Source organism: Ilyonectria robusta (genome assembly GCF_021365365.1).
Source record: "Ilyonectria robusta strain PMI_751 chromosome Unknown BGZ61scaffold_3, whole genome shotgun sequence".
NCBI classification, from domain to species: Eukaryota; Fungi; Ascomycota; class Sordariomycetes; order Hypocreales; family Nectriaceae; genus Ilyonectria; species Ilyonectria robusta.
The window spans coordinates 1,849,663-1,858,791 of record NW_025764437.1 but is presented as its reverse complement, the minus strand read 5'-3'; the positions used below and the strand labels follow the sequence as shown (position 1 = coordinate 1,858,791).

Genomic DNA, 9,129 nt, shown 5'->3' with positions numbered 1-9,129 from the left:
TCTGAAGGATAATTAGGTCCCTCCATGGGAGCTTCTCTTTCTTGGGGGGGGGGGGGGTGTGTCAGTGGCCGAGTCTCGCTGGGCTTGGCGGGCCCATGGTCAGCTGTCGCCGACGCCCCGTTCCCAGTTGTGATGTGAGGTGTACGAATTCAGGTGGTGGGCGGGTACTCCATCTGCGATTCTCCGCCATCCCACTCCCATCCCACGCCGGCCACCTTCACGCCCAAGCCCAAACTGGCGCAAGGGTTCTCTGGCTGGGGGTCCGCCTTTTTGGCAAGACACTCGCTCCAGCGTCGACTCCCGTTCGATGATGCCATGGGTTGCTGCGTGTGTGACCGTCGTCCGGTCCTATGTGGTCCAAGCCCAATCCATCTGATCTGATGTTAAGCAGACCGCCCCGAACCCTCCTCTCCCTGACTCCGCAGTTGTGAACTCTTGAGTCCAATTCGGGGAATCTGCCAGTGCCGGACAACAGTCGCGGTCAAGGCAAGCGTCGGCAAACGTCAGCGGAGGCTTTGCCGATGGTACAACACATTGTCGGAGAGCAAGCAATGCATTGCCTCGTCCTGCCAGCCAGGACATCGACAAGACCCGCCCGGCTGCGCGGTTGGACGACGGGCATGGCCGACACGAACACCGTCCGGGAGAGACACCGAGGGACGCAGTGCGGGACCGCCACTGTGAGGTACAACCACTGTAGGTTGGCATCTTGCAGGAGGATGCGTGCATTCACCCATTCGAGGCGTCGACATTTGACAGAAGGGTGGGCTGGACCACAGGTCAGCCGGGACCTCGTACTGGCGGGCCTCCTGCACCGAGTCTTGGTCCTGCACGTAACCGTCTGTGTCTCTGACGTTGCCGACCGTCGACGAGGCTCTGACGCCTGTCCCTGACGACAACGACGAGGCGTCCGTAGGCAATTAATTACAATTGGGCAAGATATTCACAGAAAGGGACGAATGTAGGCCAACGACCAGGCAACTCGCCCGCCCAGCCCCTCTGCCCATAATTCACATGGGATTTCATCCCACGACCGCCTTGCCTTGCCTCAACTTCAGGGTCCAGGATATGCCACCTGCGGATGGGGGCCCCCCCGGCCAGCCCGATTAGGCCAAAGTTGACGGCTTCGATTGCCCAGTCCCGCCGCCCTCCGCGAAAACGGAATTTCAGGAACCACCTAACAGCGAACGCCTGTTTTACAGCCTTTACTGCATGCGACAACTTGGACATCATCGACGGCCCGCTATCTGGGCGTTGATGCTGCTACAGATGATTGATCATTTTGCTTTTTGCGGTGTCTCTTCAATGCTTTGCGAAACTGCTCGTATGAGCCGTCGTACCGCGCAGGTCCCCCGGCCGTGCGTCATACAGCAAAGCTATCCGAGATGTGCTCTTCTAAAACCATGACAATCGCAGATAGCCAACCAAGAGAGAGATGACGGCATGAAACTCTCAATGAGCTCAGCTGCCGTCACGGTGCCGCCCCTCTGTCCCTCTATCACAGTCAATCCCATTCCTGAGAATGCATCTGTCCAACATGCGTGGATCCTCCCGGTTCATCACCCAGGCTAATGACGGCGGGGCGCGGGCAATGGCCATTATGGGTACGTGCAGTGTTCCGTTTGAATGCGGGAACGCCAGCCCCATTTGCGCCTCAATGTTTCTACCCGGGCAATACGCATGTACGTACACGCGCCGTAGGGCTGCTGGGAATGCAATATTCGACACGGTCGGCCGCCCAGCGAGTACGAGCATCGAGGGCGCGAGGGATCTTTAGGTTGCCGTAGGATCAAGGCACGGGTACACCGGCCAGGCAGAACGGACGCAGGTGGGGTGGCTGAAGGAGTTGGAACGCAGGTACATGATCCCTTTACCAAACTCTCGAGGCCGCAACATGCGGCAGCCTTGAACGCAAAGGGTATCGGAGTGGAAGCTAAGGCGCGTGCCGCAACTGGCTGGCTGGCTAAATGGCCGATGGGAAGCGGACTCAGGCAATGTCTCGCCACCATCAGCCTAGCCAGACAAATGAACCTCTAAGAGCACGGTTTGGGTCCAGACTCATTTTGTCGAAGACTCACTCGCCGCCTCACCCACAGGCCGGGTGTCATCATTCTCCCCAGTCGTATAGAGCGATCAAATACGTGAATTTGCGACATCGCCACAATGCGCCTTACAGTCCAGGTACCCGAGTATCTTCGGTACATATTAGAAACAGATATAGGTACTTTGGTATGTTGTTCACCCATCGGGGTTTAATAAGCATTGAAAATATAGTTGATAGAAGGCAGATATCTCCCTCGGAAAGCTACGTGCTGCCATCACGAAAAAGGAAGTTGCTGCAAAAAGCCGCCAAGAGAGCACATATCTAATCCTTGCAAGGTGTATCTCTGACGGCAAGTGGAGGCGCCTTTGGTACATACCACTGCCACTGCCACTGCCACTCCTTCTGCCATTGACTCTACGGGCAGCAATATGTCATCGGGCATGGGTGGCCAAAGACCATGGCGCGGGCGGCGGGAAAGCTTCCTTGGAGTCGGCCAACGGTTCTGGAGGTGGCCGAAAGGCCTGTCCACACACACACACACACACGCAGGTTCCGGACCATCACGAACACGCACCACTCTCGCGTGGCCGATCAGGGTACCAGCGGAAAGCGGACTAGGATGGTCCAAGGACGGCACCACAGAACGGACCATGCGAGGGAAATCATTCCCAGATGATCCGGATGGGCGGTAAGGCCTCGGTGCGTGCAGTGCAGCGCACGGTTTTGGACGGCCGAAAATCCCTGGCCAACCCGGAGGAACTGCTGGGCCTTTTCTACAGCGCTGTCGGTACAGTGTGAACAGTGACGATTGCCAAGTCCAGCGAGGGTGGGATTGAGGCTATTTACGCGGCGAGTTCTCGCTGCTGACCAAGTACTTTAGCTGCATCGCTCGACGGAGTACATGGGAACCAACCACCGCCGAACCACGAACGGAGGCGTCGGCAAAGGCCCGAATTCATGCTAATGTCCTCATCCTCCGCCAGGGCGTTCTGCGATTGAGAGACAGATAACAGCAGCTCTGCTGGCCGTGACATCTCATCTCACCCATCTCAGCTCAGCTCAGCTCGGACAAGCCTACAGGTCTCGTTACCGCCGCTCCCCCCCACGGCTTAGAGCTCGGCAAGTTTGTCACCTCCGTTGCTTTGTCACTTCTCACCCACGAGAAACTGATAGAAGGGCCATGGTTTCTTTCGGTCGTTCCATCCCTCCGTCTCTGTCATCCGGATAGGCCCGCTGCAAGCCATGCCAATCAGGCATGGCGGGCTGCGCGGTGCGTGCAGCCATTGCGGTGCAGTCCGTCAGTCCGTCAGTCGGCCTGCGTTGGGCTGCGTACTACGTAGGCATCTTCACCAATCCATCCGTTGCAGATGGCAGGACCCAGTAGAATACGGCCCAAGTCACTTTGTACTGTTGGAGGAATGTTTCACGCAGGTCACGTACTTGGTAGGTTACTTTGTTGCTGACGAGTTCGCCACATTTGACGCCGGGTCCCTCCCTACGGGCCGGTCCCTCTTTAATTCAACGATAATGGGATGAGAGTTGGGATGGATCTCCGTCGTCGTGGGGTTGAGATGGTACGTCCGTACCGGGCGAGACGGTTGTCCGAGCTGCACCGACCGAAAACCAAAAACCACGGCTCCCAGCGGTCCTTGCTTGAGTTCCGGATGGGTTTCCCTCGGTCCCGGACGTCGAAAAGTACTCGAAGCGTCGGGTTCCAGGAAGACGTATCCCGGTCGAGAAACCAGCTCGGTGGGTGAGCGAAGAAGCGTGGGCGACGGGGAGTGGGTTGTGACATGGGTGACATGGAGAGCTGCGAGGACCATCCATGTCGAATGTCGACTAGCGCCGGGTCCATTGGGACCGGTGGAATATAGCGGACTGATGGTGGAATTGAAGCCGTCGTCAATGGTGACAAGGCCGACGACGTGTGGGATCTAACGGCCAATAGTGCCTCCCACTGTGATTCCGGCATGAGTCGGGACCATCGCTGTCGCATGCTCAACTGGGTTTTGTTTGTCTGGGGCACCCACAGCGTCGGCGAGCCACCTGATTGATTGCCTGCGCGTCTCTGTTCTGGACTTCGGGGTCGGGCTACGACCGAGTAAGTGCGCAGCTTCGTTGGCAGTGTTCCTGGAATGAAACTGTTTGAGATGGGGCATAGTCACAGCGATCTTTGCCTGGTTCCTGGCGGTTTCTCATGCCTCACAGGGTGCAAATGCCAACCGGGTCGTCAATTCCTCATCGCCGGTCATAGAAGTCATCCGCCCTCACGCATTCTGTTTCTTCCCTCGTATCATATCACAATGCCATCGTACTCATTGCCTCGGTTGAGGTCATTTTCCACCCACGTCTCCTCCCACTCTTCCGCGACCCCTCTCCCAATCATCCTTGTTCCTGCTGCTGTCTGCATCTTGTTTCTGCTGGTCATCCGACGTCAAGCCACCAAAAGCGAACACCGAACACCCGCCACCACTTTTTTTTCTCCTCCGCCCCCGCGAGAGGCGTTCTGGGCTCACCCCAAGACGCCAAAAAGCGGGGTGTTAGTATATTCCAGCCAGAATGGTCCCGGTTAGCTTCCCAACGATCGATTGCTTCGATCGACCGGCCAGCCAAGCGCTTCCGAAAGAAAACTTAACGGGGATCGGTTCTCGCGGCGAGAGGGCCTTTGCACTGTGAGCGAGTTGTTGGATGCTGGGGTAGTTCAGAAAAGCGCATTTCTCCCGATGATCAGCAGACAGACAAGTGCATGTACTTCATTCGTACTGGGAATCCCAAATGGCCCTCTCAGAGCTGCCCGATCATGCATGTGACATCTACGTGATACACCCACCTCTCGGGCTCCCTGGGGATCGGGCGGAGGGACTGACGCAGCCTCTGACGCCTTTGTCTCACTGTGTGAGTGGCAACAAATCCAAACCCGCTGCAGAAGTCATCTCACAGTAATACAGTTGCCGTGTCTCAGGAACGGATGCGACACCGGGCGAGGGAGCAAAGCGTTGGCTCTAGGATGCGGTTTAGCCAGTCATCAGAGCATTGCCATCGCCTCAGGAACGCGAAGTCGCCGCGTCGCAGCCAGTGAGACAAGTCACGCGCAACGCGTGCTGTACGGTCATGATGTCGACAATAGAGGACGTACGTAGTAGGGCGAAGATGGGAATTAACTGGGCAAGTGGCCCATCATCGGTTTAATCGTGAACCTGGCGCACTGGCAAGCTATAGTACACGGTCCCTGGTCTCTTGCTTCTCGTACACTGGGGTTTGGCGGGCGGCATGGCACGTTTTGCAGCCTTGGGTGCCATGCCTTGATCCGTCTTGTTCCTCCAAAGGGCGAGACCCGTAGCTCACAGCTTGCACTTCCAATTCCAAGGCCAAATGTCGTACCAGATGTCTGCGAGCTCCTTCTCCCACCCCTATTGCGTTTTGAACAGTAGAATGGCGCAGTGGCCGAGATAGAAGTAGATGAAGTGCTTCGTCTCTGTGATTCAGGGTTACCACATGTCAGCAAGAGCAAACAAGAACGAAGGGAATATGAGGCTCGAACATACCGTGAGTCACAAAGCTACCGAAATTTCGGCCAACGATGCAGTGCCAGGTAGGGCCCTTTCGCTCGTCAAACTAGAAACGAATATCTGGTCAGCTGGGGTAGGTAGAAGACGTGTTTGAGGTGCCACCAACAGTTCGCTTGATGTGCTGCGCAATATCCTACGATATGTGTGAGTCTAGTGGTTCCGCGTGGCAGGGGACCTTGGTGGGAGAACCTTCTCGATGGTGAACTTGGCCATGGCCTCCTGAGCTGTAGCCTCGTCAGCCTTGTTCATGCCCTACGAGGCGCATGGTGACGTCGTCATGGGTGCCCGGGAAAAAACATACCAACTTCGATCGATTCCTGCTGCAGGTCATCCGTCTGTTTTCGTCAGCGATCGAGCTCGGTGTGTCTCTTGGCGGTACAGCTCACCATGTCGGCAGACTTGATTTGAGCTGGAGCTTGGGTGTTAGCTGAGGTGTCCCAAAGTCGTCGTGTCATGGAGGGGGTCCCTCCCACCTTCGAGCTTCTCCCGGGAGCCGGGGTTTTCGGGGCCTTGCTTGTCGGACATCGTGGGCGTGTGGTGGGGGTTTTGGAGGATTGTCAAATTCGATTCTGCGCGTGTGTCTGGTCAGCCCGATACGTCAGTTGTGCGATGGCGAGGCGGACTGCGAGAAGGCGGTTGAACAGCTGGACAGTTGCCTCGCCCCCTTTTTCTCTGAGCCTTGTTTCGCGACGGCGGTACGTACAGGTGGCGGCGCCTAGGAGAGGGGACACGTCGCGGTCGTGTCGTGGATGCGAGTGGTTGAAAGCGGTGCGGCGACAGGTGTTTGTTGTCTGGAACGTAGCCGGCGACAAAGGGCTTATAGAGCAGGCGGTTTCGCGAGTCGCGTGGTTGATGGTGTTGTTGGAGGGCTTCGCGGGACGTGCGCAAAGAGCGCCGCGCCCGGCACTTGGCTTGCTTGCGTGTGAAGGGGGCGGCTGAACCACCAACACTTCCCGCGTACCCTATACCCGCCGCTTTCGGGATGACAAGCTTGACACTGCCTCACACAGTCGTCGTCATGGCGCGGTGGTGCGCTGACGACGTTCCCTTTTGATTGCGTGCCATTTTTGATCATTCTCCTTGTTCTTTTTACTCGTCTGAAGTATCTCATCGCTGTCTGTCATGTGGAGACCATTCAGAGCTCAGTGGTCGCTTTGATGCATCGTTACTTAGAACGGTGACACAAAGAGCATGAATGTCATCTGGGAACGTTACAAACAACGAAAGACGTAGAGTGTAGGATTATGCAAGCCCCAGTATATGGGGAATTATCTGACAACACTCATATAATCAAACTAGTGGTAATTTATCAATCTCAACACGCAAAAAACAAACATTAGCTCTAACACCATGCATGAACCACACCACCACCACTGGCAAAACGGCAATGCGCTATCAAAAGCCGGCTGTGGCTGCTGCAATAGTTTGTGTGCATATGTACTAGACTACTTTCATGACCCCTGAAGTCGTGAATCCTAGTTGTTATTTTCACACGCCAAACACACAGAATCCCCTGTCCCAACACACCGTCCCCTGTCCAGGGCGGTAAAGAGGCGACGGACTCGACAAGACTGACCGAGATCCTGTGACATGGAAGAAGCTCAGAGTTTTGCTCACCGTACCCCGTACAGCTCACACCGCCGGTTCCCCTAAACTAGCATGGATTGAGTGACTGGGGTTAAGTCCAGGGTCAGAACACGCGGATGGCGTGAACACTGAATACGGGAGAGAGCGCAGGTTATTGTGGGTTGCAGCCCAGAAAATGACGAGGAGAAAGGAAAATGATAGAATACCATAAATGTTCACAACCAAAGTCACAACTCAAGGGAGCAATCGGGAAAATCAGGCTCTTCATCGACCCCCAAGACTGAGGATGCATATGGAATTCATGTGCCGGGCCAGAATCATTCGTGTACCCGGAAAACTAGGACTACAGCTCGAGAGAAGTCAAAGCCGAGATGGTTGAAGCGAGAGAGACGTACTTTGGCGACACTGGGCCTAACAATGACAAATTGCAGAGACCGCATGCCCTAACTCCGTGTACTCCGCTGGGACACCGAGACCCGAGTATTTGGTCGATGCACTCCAAGGTTGTGAATCAGTTGTAGGGACTGTACCGGGCCATGTCTGTGACGATTTTGTTAGGCTCTGAGGTTCGGCAGTGTGACAGTTTAGTTCCAATAAGAAGGCGCAGAATAGACTCACGAGCAGGAATCCCCCGTCCATTGGGCCAACGAATAGTTGACACATCTGGTCACATGTGAATATCTTGTTGGGCTTACATTCGCCTACCACCGTTATTCGGCTGGCATACTTACGTTTCAAATGGATCCTAGCGACTCTACGTCTCGCCATTACCGATGGTCTGTTGTATCATTAGGCGACATGCTATATTGACTCTGAATTCAAGTCATATGGTGCATTTGACCTCTATTGCGTCTTTGCCGATTTAGTATTTGCGTCGTCTGTAAATCTACTGATCAGCGGGATCAAGTGACCGCAGCCGAAGAAGTACTGGCGTCGGGCGGGGACAGTAACCTCCCACTCAGAGAGTTACCAAAGACCCAAACGTATTACTTTTATCCAGCCGTTCTATAAATTCGATACATCTACCATGCACCGTGTTCATTCGCCACGTCATCTTACACCCCCAACCAAGTTCACTCGTTGGTTCATCTAAAAGGAAGACAACCCATGATCAACCATATCCACGTTCCGTCCTGGGCATAGATATGTAGCCTGAATAATTTAGTTGGATTGGACACTGCTACACGCGGGTCTCTATGACCTGGAAACTGTCTTTGAGTTCGAGTTTGGGAGAAACGGTATTAATTGTCAAATACAGAATCGGCCACCCACCATGTACATGATATCTTGAAGAAGAAAGCAAGTTGCTTTGCAACCTTGATTTGATCTAATTACAAAATCTCAAGCCTGTGAAAATTATGAAATGAGTCCGTAACTCGGAAGTTGTGTCTGACCTAGCAAGCTATGATCTCTTTTGTTCCTGAGAAGCTTTGCTATTAAAAGTTATTTTTAGAGGATCATGAAGTATTGCTAGGAAATGAGAGTACATGTGAAAATTTCCATTGGGTCTGTGAACTGGGGAGGTGTGCCCCGGTTACCAATTGATCAGCTCCGAAATCCTCTGCAATCCATCTTCCAAGACTGCCGCACATCTTACAAGGAAAATGGAAGCCTGCAAGTCATAAACCGAATGAGCTTAATTTTCCGGAACTGTATTGCCTGATAAAATCACGGGAGACACATGGTGAGTGATTGAAAGCTGAAGCTGGATATCCGTGCATCGTCCTGCAACATCTTTGTAGCCTGTCTCAAACAGATACTGGATTTCACAATTGACTGGAAAGAGAAAAGAGAACGACTTGAAACCATCTGCGATATATAAAGGGATTTATACCGGATGAAATGTCTAGAGTTTGGGAATGTTATAATTTGTATCTGAGCCACGGGCTTGATCCGACTACTTTCCAACTTGCCTAGTAAGTTGACGGG

At 54.1% G+C, this 9,129-nt stretch overlaps 2 protein-coding genes across 2 annotated transcripts; one reads left to right on the top strand and one right to left on the bottom strand.

Moving 5' to 3' along the window:
* The first annotated feature begins 1,872 nt into the window (after positions 1–1,872).
* Positions 1,873–2,774, top strand: BGZ61DRAFT_131733 (uncharacterized protein). Its single transcript, XM_046237164.1, has 2 exons — positions 1,873–2,229; positions 2,289–2,774. Exons 1-2 carry the CDS (start codon positions 1,968–1,970, stop codon positions 2,660–2,662), a joined length of 636 nt encoding a protein of 211 aa, XP_046109689.1. The 5' UTR covers positions 1,873–1,967; the 3' UTR covers positions 2,663–2,774.
* A 2,446-nt stretch (positions 2,775–5,220) lies between these two features.
* Positions 5,221–6,351, bottom strand: BGZ61DRAFT_131504 (dynein light chain type 1). The gene is made up of 8 exons (XM_046237163.1): positions 6,317–6,351; positions 6,087–6,182; positions 6,000–6,022; positions 5,915–5,948; positions 5,803–5,837; positions 5,720–5,746; positions 5,590–5,659; positions 5,221–5,519 (listed from the first exon to the last, which is right to left on the bottom strand). Exons 2-8 carry the CDS (start codon positions 6,136–6,138, stop codon positions 5,455–5,457), a joined length of 306 nt encoding a protein of 101 aa, XP_046109688.1. The 5' UTR covers positions 6,139–6,182; positions 6,317–6,351; the 3' UTR covers positions 5,221–5,454.
* Positions 6,352–9,129: the final 2,778 nt, after the last annotated feature.

Bases quoted from the DNA above. Each gene is read 5' to 3' on its own strand.
- BGZ61DRAFT_131733 (XM_046237164.1), top strand. From the start codon at position 1,968: ATGGCCGATGGGAAGCGGACTCAGGCAATGTCTCGCCACCATCAGCCT. The intron at 2,230-2,288 runs GTATGTTGTTCA...GATAGAAGGCAG, and splicing joins AAACAGATATAGGTACTTTG to ATATCTCCCTCGGAAAGCTA.
- BGZ61DRAFT_131504 (XM_046237163.1), bottom strand. From the start codon at position 6,138: ATGTCCGACAAGCAAGGCCCCGAAAACCCCGGCTCCCGGGAGAAGCTC. The intron at 5,949-5,999 runs GTGAGCTGTACC...TGACGAAAACAG, and splicing joins AAATCAAGTCTGCCGACATG to ACGGATGACCTGCAGCAGGA. The intron at 5,838-5,914 runs GTATGTTTTTTC...ACGAGGCTACAG, and splicing joins GCAGGAATCGATCGAAGTTG to CTCAGGAGGCCATGGCCAAG.